This window comes from Osmerus mordax, chromosome 7 (genome assembly GCF_038355195.1).
Source record: "Osmerus mordax isolate fOsmMor3 chromosome 7, fOsmMor3.pri, whole genome shotgun sequence".
In the NCBI taxonomy this organism is placed as follows: Eukaryota; Metazoa; Chordata; class Actinopteri; order Osmeriformes; family Osmeridae; genus Osmerus; species Osmerus mordax.
Window position 1 is genome coordinate 18,112,665 of NC_090056.1, and position 22,153 is coordinate 18,134,817.

Genomic DNA, 22,153 nt, shown 5'->3' on the forward strand with positions numbered 1-22,153 from the left:
TACTTGATATTGCGGGCAAATAACCTATAACCCTGACAAAAGCATCATAGATAGATGGCATGGTAACATTCTAGTAGACGCTGTTTCACCTCTCCTTCCATGCTGCTGATGCGGACCAGCTCGTTGAGGATGAGGAGGGCCCCGTGGACCCTGTCGTCACGGTTCATGCCCTTCTCCTTGGCCAGCGTCTCGTCAAACCCCTTTTCTGCTTCCTCAAACGTTTGCTTTGGAGAAGAGGGGGGAAAAGAAGAAGCAAACTAAGAATGAGGGATTTTGAAAGATATCGTCGTCATACTAAAAAACTGTACCCGAGACGTAGATTAGAAACAATGAAACATAATAAACAACTGATATGGTTCTCTCTTACTTTGTACCACTGTGGTTTCTGCATCTCCTTGGTTTCCCTCTGGGTGGTGAGGATGAGGCAAGCCCTGAGGGCAGACACCGCACCCTCACGTATGGCCTGCTTGGGGTCCCAAACCGCATAGAAGATGTTGTCGAAGAACGGCTGCACTTGCTGGAAGAAGAAGGTGGGTGCGCTCACAGCCAACTCCCTCAAGACAAGCACCTGGCGGGTAAAGGTGAAAAGGATTACTCGCAACAAAACTCACTTTCCATTCCAAGGACATGTAAACAAACGCTTATCAGGGCTCAAGAACAGCCCCGACCAGTGTGAGAACCCTCCTAATCAAAACAAAGCATTCGACGACCAACGCAACAAACCCAGGGACTGCAACATTGACAAAACAAACACACCTGGGGCATGTTCCCTAAAACAGGTTCACAGAATAAGCCAGGCTCATGTAAGTTACTTTCCCCTGACATAAGCCCGGGTTATTCGGTGAACTCGCAGCACGGAACAAGCCTCGGGCCTCACTGGCAGCCCCAAGTTGTGACCTACTTACAGCTGCGTGGCGTCTTCCTTCGTTCCTATCGGCGCCCAGCCACTCCAGCGCCCTCTTCACCTCGAACTCCACATACTCCGCCGTGAAGGTGTCCCCCGCCATGGACAGGTGACCCATGGCCTTGGAGGCCATCTCCATGACGACGGGGTCACTTGAAGGCAGCAGGTTGCGCAGGTAGTTGGCAAAGCGACTGATTCTTGTGGCATTTCCTCCCTCTACTCCAATCAGACTCACTGGGAAGAGTTAACGATTGGAGGATTTTGGTTAAGGTTGAAGACACTCGAGGGGAGAGAAAAAAAAGAATTTATGTGTGCTTCTAGACTTACCTATGGCGAGAATCCCTCCTTTTTTCTCATTTACATCCGAGCTGGACACCAGCTCGAATATGTGATGGTTTAACTCATCATAGAATGTTGTGGCCTCATCTTGGCTCAACTTGGGTAGCATTCGAAACACACAAAAAAACATTTAAGTATAAAGATTAACATGTTGTAATCATCTTATACCACTGCTAATAACGACCGAATAAGCATGGACATAAAGGACAACAGCACCACGGCTGCACTTCAAAAGGCCTAGGATAGACTAAAGCCTCAAGAGAGGCTCGGGAACGTATATGACAGCCAGTTAGGAGACGTGTACTAGGCTACTGCACAAGCAGTTCAAGTACAACTCACCTCTCTAAGCTCTGTGGTAACATAGTGCTGAAGATCTTTGGCAGACTTTGCTCGCGTGTCCTCATTTCGACTCTTTAGCCCACTCACGAACTGTTGCAGCACAGTGGCTGTTCCCGACATGATCACCATTGGAATGGCCGGACCTGTACATTTGAGTCGTAGGCTAATATTATAACTATTCAAACAGATGTGAGTCTAAACCACCGAAATTGTAACACCAACTTACTGCAACGTCCATCAGAAATATGGATACTCGTTCCAGCTACACAAACTTAACTAGCTGTCATTAACTCAATGTTATTGTAGCCCGTCTGTTTGGCTGAACAAGCTACTGCAATCAAGTTCGCTGATAATTGATGCATAACTAGCCAAATGCTAGATAATACTGTAAAGAGATGGAAGAATTGTTATGCTAACGTGTTTGCGTTTTTTTTGCTGCAAGATTCGATACAATTCGTTAGCTAAAGCTAGCTAGGTTCCTCGCACTGTAGCACCACCAGCTAAACTAGCTAGCACTTACGTTACTCTGCTGAAGCAAATTACATGAGCGCTTGAATTGTTAAGCATGCAGACAACAAAGATAGCTAAGTCTTACTTAATGAACTTGTTTCGGCGAAGAAATATGTCCTTATTCTGGCAGAAATTAACTCATTGCTCTGTCTTGTTTTGAAATGTGGGTAGGAAATGTTTTGTTTAGCTAGCTTGCTGGTTAAGGTAAGGGTGCAAGCAAGCAAGTGCTATGGGCAGGGGTCTAGCAGGGAGCACGCCAACACATTCTCAAACATCATATTGCGCTTCGCAGCCTTCAATAGGGCTGCGCAGAATGTTTCAAGTTTCAACTTTATTTGCCGTTCACGGATGAAGTACAGGTACATTGGAATTATTTGACAAGCTCCTATTGTCAGTCCATAGCGGCCTATCTAAATTTATAATATATAATCTAAACCTATATTAAAAACTGCAATAAAGTCCTAAACAAATACCTTTAACAGAATTAAAACGAAATTATTGTATTGTTACAGATGTTGAAATCAACTCTCTACTACTTCTTGTTATAATGTAAAATTCATAATTTCTTATCTTATTATTATTAAAATATGAATAAGAGTAATAAGTTGCCCAGTTATTTGTTAATAGGGAATCCACCCCAACTAACGCACATGGATGACTGGTAGTGTTTTGATGGGAAGTTCAAGCATTCATTTATGACTGGTTTATAGCAGAGCCATTGAAAAATATTGAAAATCATATTTTGCAATAGCTCTGGTTTGTATATATAAAGTCAACAGCGAATATCTGCACATTGTAATGTAATTGCAATAGTTTACCCCTAGATGGATCCATTGCCTTGAAAATAGTTTGACAAAAAGAGAAACCTACCCAAGATGCAGAGAAAGAAACACACAGAGGTAAGCATACTATAAATATTGAGTTTTCAAATGATACATACATTTATTTCTGCATGACATTCGCAAAGCATTGATGAGGTTTAAATAGACCTCTTGATTTGGAGGGGAAATTATATGGTTTATCAGTTTTAAATGTCATGGACATTTGTCTGCACCAGAGATCATCATAATTATCGTTTTTCTCATCATTGCATTTAATCGTCATTTAATGAGGTGTGTCTTAGAATCCCATCTTGTCTATGTTTCATTTACTTTTGAAATATTATAGTATTGGCAGGTATTATTTAGATACTGTTGTTAATTTTCAACTTTTTATATTTTCTACATCTTATATTTATAAAACTACAAGTTTAACATATGCACCTTCCTGCCATAGTAAATTCCTTGTTTGTGTAAACTTACTTGGCGAATAAAGCTGTTTCTGATTCTGATTCTGGTTGCTAAGCAGTACATATACAGCTAATGAAACACCTGAATGTGTAATACGATTCCACAAAGACGTGTTTGGATCTGAGGAATTGTTCTATCCTAATGGTGCAGACAGGGCATGTACAGTTAGAGGAGGTATAGACAATAAGAAACAACTCATCCAATCTCATCATTTTGCCTTTCTTTCCAAACCAAAGGTTTGATTAAGTTATTGTAGTTGTTTTGTTCATGATCAGGCAACTTCTGAATCAAAGCAGTTCCAGAAGAGCCTCACTATCTCCAAGTGAAAGGACAGAGAAGGGATGTATCGTGCTGGACGTCTGGATGGATGGGAGAATTAAATCAACAGGACATTTCCAGGGGACACACGATAATGAAATCTTGTGATTCATGTCTGAGTCAAGCAATGGTTCAATAACGGCCCACGCCCAAATGGAATAAGCTAATTGATTGAATAGAATGATAAATCGTTGAACCTCTCTAGGGTGCCTCACGAACTCTGTGTGACATTGAAGAGATGGAGCCCTTTTTGTCTGTGTCATCCCTCACATTCCCAAAGCATAACTGACCAAGTGAACGATTCACTTATGATTCATAACAGTACATAACTGTAGTCTGATCAAGCACATGATGACTCACTCACTCGTAACTCACTGAACCAGATTGTATTAACACACATAATTTTATAAATTGTTCCAAAAGGTCAGTGGGTTTTCTTTCTACACATGTTCTTGTTCAATATGAGGTGCAGATGTGCTAGTAATAGAGTCTATCCCACCCCCATTCCTTCTGTCATTGTCAGTTCGAGGAGATACTGTGCACCATCAGCACAGTGCTGAGAGATTGACCTCTCCTTTGGCTCCATATTTGGGCACAGATTCAAAGAGGGATGGCAAAAAGTTTGTCAGCAACATTTCCTGGAGCCAGTGTCTGCCGTCGGTGTGGTGTGTGTGTGCCTGTGTGCGTACGGATAAGTGTGTGTGTGTGTCCGTGCATGCGTGCGTGTTTGTCAAAGTGTGCACACAGTTTGACTTTGAATGCTCATTGTGTGTAGAAATCGGTGGACATGCCCACACACACACACACAGATACACACATGTGTATGCGTGCATCATGTCTGCATTTATCACATCGCAACAACTCGAGTTTAAAAGGAGCCCTGAAAGGAAACACCTGCTGCAGACGGCCCACAGAGTTCGGGAGGAAATTAGGAGGCGAGGGGGGAGAAATGAAACGTAAAGACAAAGCGAACATTGGAGCAGTAGGATCTTGCTGGTGCGCATACTCTACAGGCCTCCCCGGCCAGCCAGACATATTTCAATGATGAGGCATTGAGATGCTGCAGGCATCGTCTCCAGTCTGTTTGCTCTTCGCTCTGGGACTCACCGGAAAGAGGTGCGTGAAGAGGGGAAAGGGGCCCTCGTACCGGCACACAAACACGTGACTCACTCACCTAGTCGGATGAACGTGCACACAAAGGCCCACGCACGCGAGTGTGCTCACACATACTCATTCGACACACCAAAAAAACTGGTAATCTGCTTAAGTTCTGTTTTACCAGCTAGGGGCACTCTTACCGGCACACAAACAGGTGACACACTCACCTGGTCGGATGAACACATTTAGCAGTCGCTCTTATCCAGAGCGACTTACAGTAAGTACAAAGTACAGGGATATTCCCCGCCGAGGCAAGTAGGGTGAAGGACACAACGTTATTTGGCACGGCCGGGAATTAAACCGGAAACCTTCTGATTAATAGCCCGATTCCCTAACCGCTCAGCCATCTGACCCCCAAGCGCACAAAGGCCCACATACGCCTGTGTGTTCACACATACTCACTCGACACACACACACACACACACACAAAGAAAAACAGGTACTCTGCTTAAGTTCTGTTTTACCAGCATGCATTAACTGAAACACCATATACAGACGGTTCTCAAGTCCAAACAGGCAGCTGGCTGCTTCCATTGAGTGACAGACAGGATGTTGGGAGTACTTTCATCACTCGAGCTTTGATTTCTGTAGCTCTCTGTCTCCTTCTCTTGTTTTTTTTTGTGTGTGCTAGTACTCTTGAAATGGTTCTATTATGACGCATACCACTTCTCACAGACATGAAGAATGAATAGCAGGTCAAAAGGTAACGCCGACCATCTATCTTCAATCCATCCTTTGGGTTATTTTTGATCAAAAGAACGATTTTCTCTTTTAACATTCTATTTCCACCTCGGGGACAAGATGATAGGCACCCATTAAAAACAGTGTGCAACAGAAAAGACAAAACCAAAGGAGTTCAATAGTATCAACTGTTACGTGTTTTGATCATCATTCTGATCAAATTCTCTTTAGTCACCCTAGCAACCAGCCCACTGTCCTTGTGATGCAAATTCAATATTTTCTGTTACATCTACAAGTATGTGTTTGGTAGCCAAACACTACTACCTCTGGACATTGGTCAAATTCACCCTCCAGACATTTTATGATTTTTATGATTCCTTAAATAAAGTATATATTTTTCGGTGGCCTTCTATCAAACGTAAGTAGACACGAGTCATAGTCATATTCATGTTCATTAAGAGTTGGTGTAAATCCAGTTGGTTATTTTCGCTTCCACTGGCCTCTATTGCCAAGAGAGGTAGGATCAGAGACTCTGGGATGGCATTGGAGTGATTCAATATGAGTCACATGTGAAAGTATGTATATGAACATCTGTTTCTTGATGTTGTGGGCTGCTCTCGTCCTCTACCTGGTCATATCCAAACATCGCACACTAACTTCCACAATCTGGCCTCTGCTCTCACCAAGTGTCTCACACCTATCATCAAATAGCAAATGTGCAGCACACTACCAACTACAATAACGAAAATCATATATGGAGGACTGTTTGTAAAATAGGCAGGAATTTATGTGGGGCCTGTTGGAATGAAACCGATGTTTTGTTTCAAACATGTAATAAGTACAAGTACAGGTACATTGAAAATTATTGGTCTTGCTCCTCTCTACAGTAAAACAAAAAAAAAGTAGTCTATCCTAATCCTATCAATAAAAGTGTTAAAGTTGCTCAGTTAACTTTGGAGAACTTTTCTTTCTTCGGTCTGGTGTTGTTCGGGTATTGCGTTCTTGGGTTTTCTTTTATGTAGTTTTTTGTTGTTAACCATTGGAAATTCAATCAACTTTAAGTCATAAAAACTCTAGAGAACTAACTTCCTTGGAGAAGGTCTAGACAGAATATTAAACTTGCTGGTTAATGATAGCAAAAAAGGCTGACCCGCTCAATGGAACTAAGTCAACAGCAATCAGTCAGATGAATCAGCAGAACGGACTGACACAGTGACAATAGCGCATCAGCAATTAGCTAATGTAGCCGGGTGGCCATTTTGGAATGAGGGGGCCTATGATTGAGGAGGATCTGTAGAATAATGTTCTCTGTTGCTGTGCTTAGCTCTAGCACATCACTCAATTCCATTTCAATAGAAGTTCTGGCAGGTCCACAAGCACATACCGTACATGTACACACACACACACATATATATGTACACACACACACATACATACATACACACACATACCCATATTGATTCTCAATAGGTTTCTTCCAGGGCCAAGATGCATTGATGAAACGCTAATGCTAATACACGAGTCAGATGGAAGAGGTTTTTAGAGAACCAGAGGTTGGCTCGTGTTTATGTAAATGAGAGCTCATTTCGATATAATTTAAATCAAAGGCTGATTGACGGAATAGAGAGGATGAGAAGAGGCGAGAGCAAAGGTTTCAGAAACACCATCATCAGTCGCTTTTGCTTCCTCTCAGACAATGCAAACTCATCAGTCCGCATTGTCTGTGCAACTTGAGAGGCAAATCACTCTAGTTTTTTCTTTGCTGAGAAAACCTTAAATTCTTTCAATCTCAGTATGTACTCCTGGTAACGAAATTAGTCTGATGTATAGTAGACAGGTTTTAATTTCCCTTTTGTCTACTTTGGTGGCTTGGGAGACTTGGACAGCCCGATCGTGCTCATTTCCTAATGGACTCAGTATGACGTCTGCCAAAGAGCGGCATCAATAAAACAAGATGGACGGTAATACTGGCCATTCTGCGGAGACAGCCCCAGCTATGACACAGACAGCGGATGAGTAGGGAAGTCTCGCAGGCCTCCAAGACTTATTGTAATGTCCCTCACTATTAGTCTGAGTTATGTTGCTGTTACTGTTATAGGAAATACATACACTGAGTAGGCTATATGACAGCCGTTCCGGATATTGAGGTCATTTGCCTGTCCTACTGTACATTTTCAGTTTTCACAGGTCCTACTTAAACATGTATAAGCCACCACAGAAGTACTCAGTGATAACAGTTAGCGATGCCTGTTCAGCGGATGCTAATTTAACTCCCAACTAAGGGGAACACTATCCATCCCTCTTTCAAGACAGGGATAGAAATACCTGATTGGCCAATCTGGTTTTCTTCAGGGTCAGTTTCCTATCTGTGCTAGCAACTGTGTCTGACAGTCATATAAATGCAGATGAGGTACTCTGTGCTGTCAGAGAGAGCCCCGAACACCAGCCTGGAGCTTTTTGCCACAGGTTCTCCAGATTATAGAGATAGAGACTGTAATGAAATGTATTGTTTGGCCATGTATAAATCTTTGTCATTTTAGTGAATTCGATTCCTTAGTGAGTACTGCCACACAGAGTATAAAACGCCTGTGGTAAGACAGTGATAGGACCAATACTGCACCTGTGTCTGTTTCTGTGTGTGTGTTTCTCTGTCTGTGTGTGTGTGTGTGTGTGTGTGTGTGTGTGTGTGTGTGTGTGTATGTGTGTGTGTGAGAAAGATAGACGGAGAGAGAGAGTGAGAGAGAGAGGTAGAGTGTGTCTGTACATCTGAATGACAGACTGCACAACCAAGCCACAGTTCCTGTCATCCCCCACAATGCATCCAGATGGGGTCTGTTTGCCTGTTTGTTGACAGTGTTAACAGACTACAGGAAACATTGCACCTCTACTCAAACAGTAGATAAGAGGGTCTGCTAGCTCTCACTGTCTCTCTCTCTCTCTCTCTCTCTCTCTCTGTCTCTCGCTCTCTCTCTGTCTCTCTCTCTCTCTCTCTCTCTCTCTCTCTCGCTCTCTCTCTGTCTCTCTTCGCCTGGAATATAAGGTTCAATCTCTTCCACCCTACTGGAGAAGAAAAGAAAAGCGTGTGTAAGAGAAAGAGTGAGGCATGAGCATTCCAGCTAAAAGGGGAAGATAAAACCAGGTGTGAGAATCACTCTCCTGTATAGACTTGAGATCACAAAGCAGGACAACACCTGGCAGTCGACAACCTGCCCAGCTAAACACTGGCTGTTTGCTGCACATCCACTGTTTGCCTTGGGAGAGGAGAGTCTGATGGGACTGAATGTCATTGGCAAATGCCAGAGCAGTTTTCTCCTCGAACAGCCACTCACACATATCTTAACTTTGTGACAGTCAGCCTACAAAGCTATGAAACAATTTGACAAGATGCAAACCACATGCAATTTTGTGCTGTGTGCTGGTATGGATTTAAAAGTCTTTGTAGTTTGTTAAGGGGTTCTACAACAGTTATGTATATTACCATATTCCAATTAAGTATTATCGTGCAGAAAAGAGAAAGAGAGTGGTTTTATGACACACACATAAGCATCCAAAACAACATTATTTTTATCATTTTTTTTCTTTTCTCCATGAAACAAGAAAACAAATGTCATTATCATTATACTCTAGATGAGCACATTACTCAGTAACCTAAGGAGAGTTTCCATGCTGTGTCTTCAGTCAGAATAGTTGCACGGAGAGACAGTAAAAACAAGCCATGTCTCTAGGCTTTGCTACGCTGGCGAAGATACTGGACACTGTGTCTGTGGACGCAGGCAGATGCCAAGGAGGCCAGCCTCCCTATTATGTTCCCAAGCTGATACCTGATAATGGGGATAAGCTTGTCCTCTGGAAAACAAAAGAGCTACAGCAGACTCTTTTGATAACGTTGGAATGTGTGTGTGTGTGCGTGAGCTTGCATGGGTTAGTGTGTGTGTGTGTGTGATCTTGCATGAGTTAGTATGTGTGAGTGTGTGTGTGTGTGTGTGAGCTTGCATGGGTTAGTGTGTGTGTGTTTGCATGGGTTAGTGTGTGTGTGTGTGTGTGTGTGTGTGAGCTTGCATGGGTCAGTGTGTGTGTGTGTTTGCATGGGTTAGTGTGTGTGTGTGTCTGTGTACAGGAATGGGGTTACTTGCGCTAATGGTGTCTTGTGAATCTTTTGTGAGTAGTTTAACATAGCAGAATACTAAAAGACTGCGGGGCAAGGGGAAATTCCTATTCACAACCTAAAGGATATTCACAACGCAATTTTCACAACACAGAACAGATAGTGATTAATTATAGGAGGCATTGTGCATTATTTATGTAGTATGCATTGGGGGATATCACTTACATGACTCATTCACAGTAGACTACATATGGCACAACGAAGAATATAAGTTACGTTGATAGCTGAACTGCGACAATTTCATTGATTGGACAGGGGATTATGACAATGCGAATACACCCACCGTGCTGCAGTAAAGTCAACAGCCGGCCATGGGCTATAAGTTTAAGTCTACACTGCAATTTTTGGAAGCTAAAATAATTCACCCTTCTTTTTCTTGGATTCACAATATTCATCTGAAAACTATGTTTTGTTCCCTTAAGTATATACATATATAATTTTACAGGTAGGTTTAATGCACGTAGCTTTTTAGACATAATCACTATGAGACTGTAAACATTGGCTTATGTTAAATAAGAGGCAGAAAGGATGAGGGTTCCCATGACCAGAACACACAGTCACATGTCCCAGTGCCCAGATCATCCTGTTTTTGGTATTTATCAGTGTTGCGTACTGTTTACTGTGAAACAATCCCTCATGAAGGATCAGGTAGGAACAAGAGAACAAACCAAATCCATATAAAAACCTAACTGAAGTAATGTGTGGGGACATTTTCAATAACACTTCTAAAAGTCATCTTGTTTCTTTTTTTCTTTCACAATAATTACTTTTCCTTTGCTGTTTTCTTGACAAATAACCAATGAAAAAGTCTTCCCAAATATGGCTGCTTGTTAAACCTTGTTTACTTCTGAATGCCTTTGTGTTGAAATATTTGAGGGATGAGAGGTGCTGTCACAAGACAATTGATGGTGAGATTTTTAACATGATGTTTCGTGATTTGGATGGTTCTCGGCAGGGAAAGATGCCCCATTGTCAAAAACATTCTCTTTGTAGAGAGTACTGAAGACAACTCTGCTCAGATCAAACTCTTTCTTATTAGGCTTTCTTGGGACTTCAGCTATAGTTTAGGGTTGAAGTAATATTACCTCAGCAAACCAATATCTATCTAAGATTGAGCCGAATATTAGATCTTAAATTTCTTTTGGCAGCAATAAAGAGAGATGAACTGAATTGAGCCTTTGAGTGAGAAATAAAATAAGAGCTACTGTAACATGAACAATTTCTGCGAATATACTTTGTCGGTAGGCCTATTGCGCATCGCCAAGCCTGTCATTTTCCAGGAATAGATTGACGGGTAGTTAAAATTACAGCTTTTGAAAGAGGGGAAATGTCTGCAGTGTCTGTTCCTCAATGGGAGCTGTAACAAAACACACGGAACCATTTACAGAAGTTTAGGATAGAAATCTTTAATACGAGGAAATGGAATTATCTGATTTTAGTGGTGGGGCAAATAAGGTAGTTCAAGGCTGCTTATTTTATAGTTATTAAACTCATAAGATTATTTATTTTAAGATGTTTAGGCTATTAAGTGATAAAACGTAAAAAGTATTTACATAGTAGTAGCCTACATAAAAAGTATTTATGAAACCAAAAAGTTTCTTGCACGCCATTTGCAAATAATAACGTCCAAATAACAAAATATAAAAAAAGGTTCCATGATTCTAAGTTTATAGATGTGTTTTGTGTGCCTAATGTTTATAATCAGCAATAGGCTATTTAAAGTGAAGTAATAAAATACGAATGCTTTTCCATCACCATTAGAAGTTACCCAAATAATAAAAAGATTTAATACCACTTGCACTTGCCCTAAAGCCATTGTTTCCCTTGTGGATATTGTGTCGTCTGGGGCGCAATCTCTCCAATGGGTGGCGTTTTACACCACTGTCAGCAACAGCCATCCTCAACCCGCAAACCAGGTCCCTTCACTGCCCATATCAGCAATTCAGACTACATGCAAATCAGGAACGTCATTCTGAAAGAACCGAGTGTGAGAGAGGGGGAGAAGAGCAGCGCATTCCTTGAGAGAGAATCCTACCCTTTTCTTCTCTCTGCCGGCTTGCAGCGAGGGAGCTCAGCTCGTGCAGCAGATGCATGAAATTTGGTTCAAATTGAGGGAGATTCGTGGTCTGTAGGGAAGTTGGGACAGGATTTTAGGCCATTCTAAAGAGCGGTTACTGCTTATCACAGTTAGTACCTGGCGTCGTGAAGCCATTTAATCTTTTCGTAACTTTTTTGCGTTCCGTTTTGTGACCATGGGTTCACAACGGATACACTTGTACGGGTGTGCAATGCTCATAGTCGCGGTTTTCTGTCAACGATGTCATGGAAGTTGCCCGGAGAAGGAGTTGGAAAAAAGGGAAGAGGAGGCGAACGTAGTTTTGACTGGTACCGTAGAGGAAATCATGAACATGGATCCTGTGCACAATACCTACTCTTGCAAGGTAAGTCTGGCCCGACGTTACTTCAGTTTGTGTGGAATGCAGTGACTGCCCATTACTAGTCCAATACGAAAATGTTACAAAGTCGCTCAGAAACTCAATACTGTATGCGCCGTGCGATATGTAGGCTAATAGAAAAGTAGCACCTGTCAGAGTAGTAGGCTAGCCTAGCCAATTTTACGATTACTTGACACGTTACAGTAATAATTCAACCTTATACAAAATCGAATGTGACAACTGATGTTTCTTTCAACTTTAATATTTGTGTTCCATCCCCAAAAATATTTTTGTCAGGGCATCAGGTGTGGTGCTTAGCCCCTTGCCGTCAAGTGAAATAACTGTTCGAGCTGTGAGCAGTGTTTTAACAATGGTTTTTATTTGAAATGTGTCCAGCATTTGGAGGTTTCGTATGAGTTAAACCATCATAAATTATACTACAGGGCTGGGGCACTCATGTATGTAATGACCCCAAACATCCGATGCTGTATTCACATGCTGTGAACCGCCATGAACTTTGACTTCCATTACAGAACTTCAAGACGATCCCAGTAAACATAAGGCGTAGTATAAATGACTAGTGTTACTGCAGTGCAGATTATAGTCCTGGCACAACACAGCATCCAGGGCTTTGTTTTAGGTACAGCAGGTGCTGAACTGCTCTCTTGTCTCTTAGTCTTGTGAGCAACAAAGGGATGGTCCACAATTCAGCGAGCTCAGATCTTTCTTTATAGGGAACAGCCTACCTCAGATAACTCACACATCCATCTTACACAAACAGAACGATCTTGTCTTGGCCATTTATAACACAAAAAAAACAAACAAAAAACCCCCCCACATTTTCTGTCCAGAAATCTTTCAGTTTTAAAACCAAGCAGTACGCAGTGCCTGCGGTATTCTGACTGTTCTGTGTCTGTCCCATGACATGAGATTCAGAGGGAGCAGATTAGAGGCACACGCTTCCCATTCTGGGAAATGGAAACCACCCACCACCAAAATGGAATGAGTCCACAGAGGAGCCTAAAAAGGGAAATCTGTCCAATGAGGAGAAAGCGTCTGCTCTGATGCGATTAGCCAAGGTTACTGCGGAACACATGCAGTACTGGCTGTATGTTGTCATTCAACCCTCATATTTACCCCTGTGTAATAACCCATAATGCCAAACCATAATACCATGTAATTACATGAGTATTCCTATGCAACGACAACGCTATTACCACAGGTATTACCACAGTCATTGAAGTACATTGAGGGTAAAGTGTCACCAAAATGACAGATTGAACATGATTAAAAAAGACCTGAGCTTGTCTGTGACCTATTTTAATGAGGAGCACCTCTCTGGAGAAGCATAAACAACAAATATCTTGACCCTTTTGTCCTGTCTCCCGTGACCTTTGTACAGGTGAGAGTTTGGCGGTACTTGAAGGGTAAGACCACGGTCAATGGAGAGATTCTTCTGGACGGCGGAAACAAGGTGATGATCGGTGGCTTCGGGGACCCGGGCATCTGTGACAACCAGGTTGCCACGGGCGACACGCGCATTTTCTTTGTGAACCTTGCCCCGGAGTACATGTGGCCGGCACACAAGAACGAGCTGATGCTGAACTCCAGCCTCATGAGAATCACGCTGCGGAACCTCGAGGACGTGGAACACTGCGTGGACGGTAAGACGCCATATTTGTTTGTGAACAGTATGTATCCGACACGGCTGCCTCGCTCTCAACTGGGGACTTTGTCCTTTTGAGGCATCCGCACCCTGGGAGTACCCTAACCCTTCGATGAGGAAAAACGTTTGACTCTCGTCTTATGTTCCTATTTTAACTGTGATGACATGTACCGAGATTTACATTTAGTCATTTATCAGACGCTCTTATCCAGAGCGACTTACAGTAAGTACAGGGACATTCCCCCGAGGCAAGTAGGGTGAAGTGCCTTGCCCAAGGACACAACATCATTTGGCCTGGAATCGAACTGGCAACCTTCAGATTACTAGCCCGACTCCCTAACCGCTCAGCCATATTTGTTTGTGCGTTCGTGAACAGTATGTATCCGACACGGCTGCCTCGGTCTCAACTGGCAGTAAGAGGTGGGGACTTTGTCCTTTTGAGGCATTCGCATATCCAATAATGTTGGGTGGTTGTGTTTCATAGATATGGTATGACACACGTCAGTGTTGTGCCAAAGGGTGTTAAACTCTCGGCAGTAGTTCATCACTTTGAGAGACCCCGGATTCTTTTAAGATGAGTGGTGTGTGCTTTACATAGCTCTAGGCTCCCTGAATCCATGTTTTAACGTCGCTCCGATACATTGGGACACCTGAGTCATTTTAGGAGCTTAGTTGTCATGGTGAAGCTTTGGCTTTTCCCAGGCTGACCTGAAATTGTGGTGGGTGTGTCTCCTTTGATAAACACCTTGAAGGACAGAGAGTAACTTTCTTGAGGTTTGACTCCTGATCTTTGACCCTGTCAGTGGGGCGTCTCGAAGTCAGAGAGAAGCTCTTCAGGTGACCCGCAACAGGGGGGTATTTACCGGGGATGGAGTTTCACAGTTGACAAACATGTTCCCGCTGTGTTAGCGCCACAGTTTAGGTTCTGTGGAAAACCGACTAATGTAAGTTTCTTATTTGATGTAGACTACTCTGAGGAAATAATGGTAACAGGCAGAAGCAGGACGCAGAGAATGAATGAACAGATCAGGCTTGTCTGCGCTTCAGAACAGGCCGTCTTAAAAATAGTTTTCAAGGAGTTTCCTGAGTGTGACAGGAGAAACAGAAGGAAACAGAAGACATGAAATACATTTCAGCCAGCTGCAGCCTTAGATACGGACCACTTTTTGGGGAAGTTAGTTCAAACTCTTTGCTTTCTTGTTAGTTCTTTTCGCCAAGAAGTCATTAGTCAGGCACGATGAGAAGGTTTCTATAGCCGTGACTAATAAGGCCTAATATCTGCCATGACTGTGCCTGTGTTTGCCCTCAACGCATGCAAGCGAGGCTTGTTACTCCTCGGCTTCTGCGGGTGCTTGACAATGCTGGCAGTCGTTCAAAGTCCACCACTCATGCAGGCCTCCCAGATCTGGGGGGAGAAGGTTTCAGGGCTTCTAGAAGTCGCTAGGGGCCAATCAGAGCCCATCGTGCTCTTCTTCACTGGTGTCTCCAGTGGGGTTTGGTAAAATCTGGCACACTCCTTATATTTCCTGTCCAGACACGAAAAATGGTACTGCTAACCTATCTAATGGTGAGTGGCCAACATACCATTGATTTTCTTTTCTTTTCCTTGTTGTGCGAAGGGGAGGTTGTTGACTCTTGCGATCGCTGTCGAGAATGTGTCTTTTTTTGGTGTGAGTGCTTTGAGTCTTGAGGGTCTTGGCACAAAAGATTTAGCTGAGCATCATATTTCACATAACCTAATGTGCTCATGGCTAAGTGCTTAAATACTGAAAATTAAGATTCAATTGAATGGTGAATATAACTGATTCTTCCTTTTTGTCATAAATAAGATCAATACCATTTTGGGGGTTTGTAGGACGTTTTTGTACAATGCAGTACTCTACACTACATGCTAATAGGCCTATGCATTTTTCATGCTCAGGTCTAATCCTTTACTGTACGGCATGGCCTGTAAAAAAAAAAACAGACAGGTTGAACACCTCATTCAGAACATTGGCTAAAACCTGTGATGCTTCCTATGAACTGCCAGTCTGATAGAATCATTCGTTTTTTTCTGTGGATCAAATTGACCAAGATGATTAGATTGCATTCCTCTGTCCCATGAAGAAGGAGCTCAGAGGCTCGCCATAGCGCAAAATTTTAATTAAGAAAGTCAAGTTGGATCTCATCTTGTGTGCAACCAACCACCATGCGCCCAGGAGACTGTGGATGTTAGTACGGCCCGACAAGACTCTACCTGCCACTCGCTCATTGTACCGTTCTCTCCTTTCTCCTCATTCTCCACATTTTCAATAGTCGGGAGAGACAGAGGAATGCTTGGCAGAGCAGGGTGGGGAGGCACGTCGTCAAGATGTGGAAGGAAGGAAGAAAAAAAAGGGCTTTGTGTAACTTTCTCCGGTAATGATGAGTTTTGAGGATGAGTTTGCAGAGGGAAAAAAAGATGATTGATGTGGAAAGGTAGAGAGGGAGAAGAGAGAGAGAGAGGGGGGGGTATATTTGAACCAAGAACAAATTCCTTGTACAGGTGTGGACTTGGAATTTTTGGGGATGTTTTGTTTGTCATTAACCACTCTGAAAGAGCGACCAAAGCTCTGTGGAGACGGACGCCTCTCTGCATCATGTTTCCTCCCTCACCCCTCCACTCTGCGAGGCCAGCCTCACTCGGATAACGCCTTCATCTTGCTAAGGCTGCTCTCCCCGAGATCTCAGTAAACACACACGCCGGCGGCACTCTTAAAACACCCAAGTAGTATTTCTCTCCCTGCACGGACAAGCCAACCACCTTCCTCCAGGTTAGAATGTGCTATCTCTGTTTACTGGGCCTCTCTGAGGCGTTCCGAGACTGAATGATGAGAAACTAAAAAGGCAGAAGGGAACTCTCAGACTGAGAACCGCGTCCCCCCCCCATTGTTGAGTTACACCTTGCAGGAGCCGATAAGAGACGAGCCACAGTGCTGAATCTTCCCGTCCTTTGTCTGCTCCGCGAGCAACTGTTCAGAGAAATGTTACCATATTCAATTGTGCCACGCGCCGAGTTGTCAGATAATGTGACAAAATCAACCGGAGCCATTTGCGATGCTTCAAGACACAATGAAGCCACGGTCTCAAACAAATGAAGTGAGGGGATTCAGGACTTCAAAATGCCTGGGGCTTTATTTTATGTAAAGGAAAGGGAAAATGTTTGTTGTAATTTCTCTTTTTCCTTTGCCCGTAAAAAAGAAAGAGAGAGTGAGTGAGAGAGAAGCACTATAAACACACAAACATACACACCCAGACATACACACAGAGAAAGCCACAGCAAAAGGCCTGGGAGTGAGGGAAGGAGGAAGCCAACTTGATGGATAGGCGTTGAGGGTACAAGGAAATTTTATCTCTCCGTTTATCAGCTGTTTTTGTTTCGGCTCCACCTGATGCCAGTATAGCCATCCCCTCGAGGCTCAACAAGGCTTCTTTTTTTACCTCTGTGGATCCTCTCCTCTCCTTTTGAGTCCTCTCTTAAAGAAGTCCTTTAGTGGCAGGTTTATAGCAGTGTAACACCTGTCTCCAATAAGCGAAGAGATGATCTGTCCTTCCATAGATACTAAAAGAGGCCACACAGCGTAATTCGGTGCGTCTAACCAAAGCACGACAGTCGCTCTCCGCAGTCGATCTAGGGGACCATATAGGCTGTTTATGGTGTGTGTATAGCTGCTGTATATCACTTGCGCTCTACGGTGTGTGCATAACCCCGTGAGGGCTGTCGGTGAGCAGTATGGGGTTAGCCAGCTAAGCCGGGATTGGGATGGGGGTCCTGATTTGCCAGCAGGTGGTCTTGCCTAATGATGGGCGAGCAGACAGGCCTGCGGAATGCTCCTCGGGGTGGGTGGGATGTGGAGTGAACCCCCCCCCCCCCACCCCCCCCCCCCCCCAGCCCCTCAGTGTTCCTCCGGTGAGCAAGCCTTGGCCACCGGAAAACCGTTCCACTTTTTTCCCCACTGTTTGTTCAAGGAGGAGGCCTGGAATGTCTTGGAATTCCCCCCCACGCAAGCCCCTACCTGGCTCCCTCCCTCCTTCTCCCCCTTCCCTCCTTCCAGCCCTTCGTTATCAGATCTCAGACGGTGATAATGGAAGTGAAAAGGAAAAATTAGGGGAGGGAGATATGAAACGGAAGACTTCTCTCGTTCTTTAAATTCTCAATGCTGAATGAGCACACGACATGGCTCTGTGAGGCCATCATGGAAGAACCTCATAGACACACATAGGAAGTTGAATCAGAAGGCAGTCGAACCCTTGTTCAAAGGATCTGCTTGTTGCTTCCAGAGCTTCAAAAGGAAGCAGCGTTTGTTTGTTTTGAGATAGTGAGGGGTTGTTTTGTCTGAGGGGTCATTTGTCAGCCATGGTTAATCAGTGACTCGAAAGGCTCTGGAAGATGACTAAGTGATGCAAGAGCATGCTGGAATGTGGACTGCACTTCCTTTTTAGACCTACTACGTACTTAGTCCCTCACACCAGATAAGATTATCAGAGAGGACACACCAGCCATCAAAATATCGCCCAATTGTACGAGACAAGTTTGCATACTACTGAGACAACAAGTATGTATTAGCATACTTGTTGGGGGGCAAGTAGGATTTGTATTTCCAAGATTGCGGAATAAGGGAAAATGAAGGAATTTGACCAAGAATGAATCTGTCTTTTCCCAGATGGGTGAGAGACGATGCAGTCTTGTGTTTTTATCCTGCCTACGTGTTCACAAGAAACCCTTTGTGTTCAGAGAGTCACGGGAAGTCAAAGTCACGACACAGAGAGGGGCGACTCGAAGGATTGGACTTTTCTCAGGGTGCCTCTGTGGATTAGGGTGTGTGCACGCCTGAATGTGTGTGTCTGACAGAAAGAGTGCGTGAGCCATCTCCAGCACGCACGTGTGTGCGTGTACCTGTGTGGGTTGTGTGTTTAAGACAAACCCACGTGCAATCAGGTGATAATGAGGCTTTGATGTGAGCTCTACACAGAGACAGGGGAGGCGGGAGATGTACCTGTTTGCCAGCTAGCCCCGAGTCTCCAGAGTTATTATGGATTTTAATTAAAAATGTGGAAGTGGAGACCTTGTCTGGAATACCGATGAAGGGTTCAAAATGAAAAAGCCACGAAAGATAGAAAAGAGGGACAAAAGTGAAAGAATGAGAGAGAGAGAGAGAGAGAGAGAGAGAGAGAGAGAGAGAGAGAGAGGGGTGGACCTGTTGGCACTATCTAGCTTCACTCACTAGTCTACCTTTGAGTGTGTTTCTGTTGCCTGATAAGAATCACCAGATAGATAGATAGCTCACAGTGATACATTATCACATCCCTGGCGGTGTGTCACTGCTTGTGTCACTAGATTCACAATGTGGGCTTCACAAACACATAGGCTAATGTTCTTGGTATAAAGTATGAAAGCCATAGCAACGGTTTACAAAACAATAATAAAACCAAAGCCTCCCTATTGTAATTATGTGTTGGCGCAACCTGTGTGTTAATAGTTCTAGAATGCACAAGCCTGTAGTTGAATGTCATGCATTTTCCACAGGACATTCTCTCGAACCCTCATCTCATCACGGGCCATGATTCACGGCACAGTTACGACACATTCAAATAGATATTGTGGCCTCTAACAGATTGGCTTATAGAACAGTCTGGTCCTGAACGTAGCCCCAGGCAGAAAACGGAATTGGAGACATTCTATGTACAGTACGTCACTAAAGAAGCGTCCGTAAAGGGGGAAATATACAATTTCCAACATGACATTTACAAATGTTACCCTTGCTTGAGAATCAATCAACAGCATAACACAGCATTCAAGAACTGGAGACCCTGTAAACAATACCCCCCCCACCCCCCCCCCCCCCCTCCACACACACACACCAGAATATGAACAACCTCTTCCAGGCAGCATTGTCGTTTCTCACAAGCTACACCGCTGCAATATTAGATACACACATTCCGTCACCATTCCTCATAAGTCATGCTAATGAGAGTATAAGTCATGCTGATTAGAGTATAAGTAATGCTGAGGTATTCTTCAGGCACCAATAGGGCACCGTCTTCTAGCCACCTGTAGCTAGAACAAGAGGAGGCGGCTCAGTTAAACTGCGGAGGAAACTCCCGCTTCTCCACCAGCTAGCTCTCAGGCCTCGGAAGCACAGCCAAGCGGAAAACCCCCCCTGGATCTCAGACACAATGAGAGCAGCGGCGGGAGGCTGTGGGATACGGGCTTCCTCGGGTCTGGGTCTAAAACAACATTCCCCACTTAGACTCAAAGTGTCTCACGGGCTGGACAGCTGTGGTGGTGGACGGAGAGCTGGTTAGTGTGTCACGTCAGAAGAAGCTTCCGGGTTCTCCTCAGTGGGAAGAAGCTAAATAAATGTAGTCATTAAAAAAATATGGTTTTTGTCGCTGTCATGACTATGGTTTTTAGCAACATAAATGTTTTTATGTTGCTTTTAAATGAAACTTTTTTTTTGTGTGGGGGGGGGGGGGGGGGGGGGTGAGCTTAGCTGTTAGCTGTCATGTCAACGTTTTTTGGGATTTAAGAAATGAACTCACGAAAGGATACGTTCAAAGCTTGTCAGCTTCTTGCTGTTCCTGGTCACGAGAGGTCAAGAGGTCAACTAGGGAATTTACAACGTTGGTCTATTATTTGTGCACTTTTATTTGTAGAAGCCCCACTTACCAAGAGGAAGGTAGCCTTTGAGTTTCCTCTGTGTGTGGCTGTGATATAGATGTTAGTACAGTCCCCAAGACATAAAGCATGTTAATGAAGTCATTCAAACATCTACCAGCCCTTGTGTCCTGATGTCATTCAGAAACAGGAAACAGGAAGTATCTTATTACCAGAACGTCACCACCACTCCCCTGGATGCTGGGTGTGGAGGTGAGCTTGACCCGGCTTTGGTAAATATTTAAACTCACCCTGCTGGGGTTGTTTCCTGAGGTAGTGTGCTGAGGCATCTGCTGTGCCAGTCAGCACTTCCCCCCTCGATCTGTAATGTTAATTAAGCACCGGTTTCCGAATCTCTAATGCTGCCAAGGGAATTGAACCGTTGGAAAATGTCGATCCGAGAGCTGTGTTCGAATGGAGCTCCGTGTCACCTTAACACCTGTTTCTCTGTATTCAGTGTGTTCCCAGTGAGGTGAAGGAGAGATTTAAGGAGTAAACTATAGGAACCTGGATGCAGCTTGATGGTGCCGGCAGTTGTTAGGCTTCTTTGGTGAACTGGGTCAGTAATGGTGTCTTATCTGTCCTTTGCGAATGTATACAGATGGTCTAAACACAGGCCTTTCCCGCGGCCTTCTGCTCCTCCGCTCATCACTGCTGTCTCTATCGCTTCCTGTCGCCCTCCTCATCCCTCTCTCCGCTCCACAGCGGGTCAAAGTGACCCCTAATGACCACAGGGTTAGCTCATCCCATTCCCTCACACGGTCATTGAGAAACCCTGTTTTGTGGGAAAGGTCTTGACCCGTTTCCCTCCTTCTCTCTTCCTCTGACTGTCGGCTTGTCATCCATCTGTCTCGTCACTCATGCCGCATGCGTGTTTGTCAGACGTCAGATGTCTGCCTACCCCGTCGGAGGTGTGTTGAGTGTCTTCACATCTGTCTCTCTAGCCGTCTGTCAGTTCCTGCACCTCTCTATCTCCTCACCCTTCTCTGTCCATATCTCTGTCATCGTCTCTATCCAGCCGTAGTAGCAGGTGATGGTTCTCTCTCTCTCTTTCTCTTTCTCTCTCCCTTCCTTCTGTCTCTTTCTCTGTCTGTTTCTCTCCCTCAGTTTTTCTCTTTCTCTCTCTTTCTATTTCTCCCTTTTCCCTCCTTCTTCATTTTCCCCTCCCCCTTCCCCCCCGCCCCCCCCTCTCTCTCTCTCCCCCCACCCTCTCACACACACCCTTCTCTCCTTCCTCTGTGTCTGGAAGCAGATCTGAGGCCAGTCCACCTGTAATTAGGCTGGAATCTGGGTTGTAAAGCTGCTATAGTCTAATAACCAGGTGCGGCCTGGAGACCTGAGCCTGACGAGAGAGAGAAAAATAAAACAACCTACATCTCACTCTCTCAAGTTCCACAAGGTGCTGGCCAGGTAGCTTTCAAACATCAATTGTGCTTCTTTTATATTGAATTCACCCAATAGGTTACTGGTATTTTTGAAGTTACGTAAAAGTACTTGGGTGATTTTTCCAGTTGGTGGGGTCTGAGTGTCTCTCTGCTCATCTCTGTGTGCGTGTGGGTGCCATGTATGCATGTGTGGGATATCATATCTGTCAGGGGGGCTGGAAGGGGAGTAAGCTGATTGTTGACAAGGCCCTGACATTCATCTCTGCTTTATCTAGGGCCTCAGGAATG

The 22,153-nt window shown here is 44.1% G+C and overlaps 1 protein-coding gene across 1 annotated transcript in view; it reads right to left on the reverse strand.

Annotated features, from left to right (window-relative positions):
* Positions 1-2,262, reverse strand: part of mtor (mechanistic target of rapamycin kinase) — a 77,381-nt gene extending 75,119 nt beyond the window's left edge. Inside the window, exons 1-6 of the mRNA XM_067239326.1 lie at positions 2,178-2,262; positions 1,583-1,725; positions 1,232-1,340; positions 906-1,138; positions 368-568; positions 90-224 (exon numbers count right to left, since the gene is read on the reverse strand). Coding sequence (XP_067095427.1) covers positions 90-224; positions 368-568; positions 906-1,138; positions 1,232-1,340; positions 1,583-1,711 — 807 coding nt within the window. The 5' untranslated portion in view covers positions 1,712-1,725; positions 2,178-2,262. The remainder of the gene's footprint in view (positions 1-89; positions 225-367; positions 569-905; positions 1,139-1,231; positions 1,341-1,582; positions 1,726-2,177) is intronic.
* Positions 2,263-22,153: the final 19,891 nt, after the last annotated feature.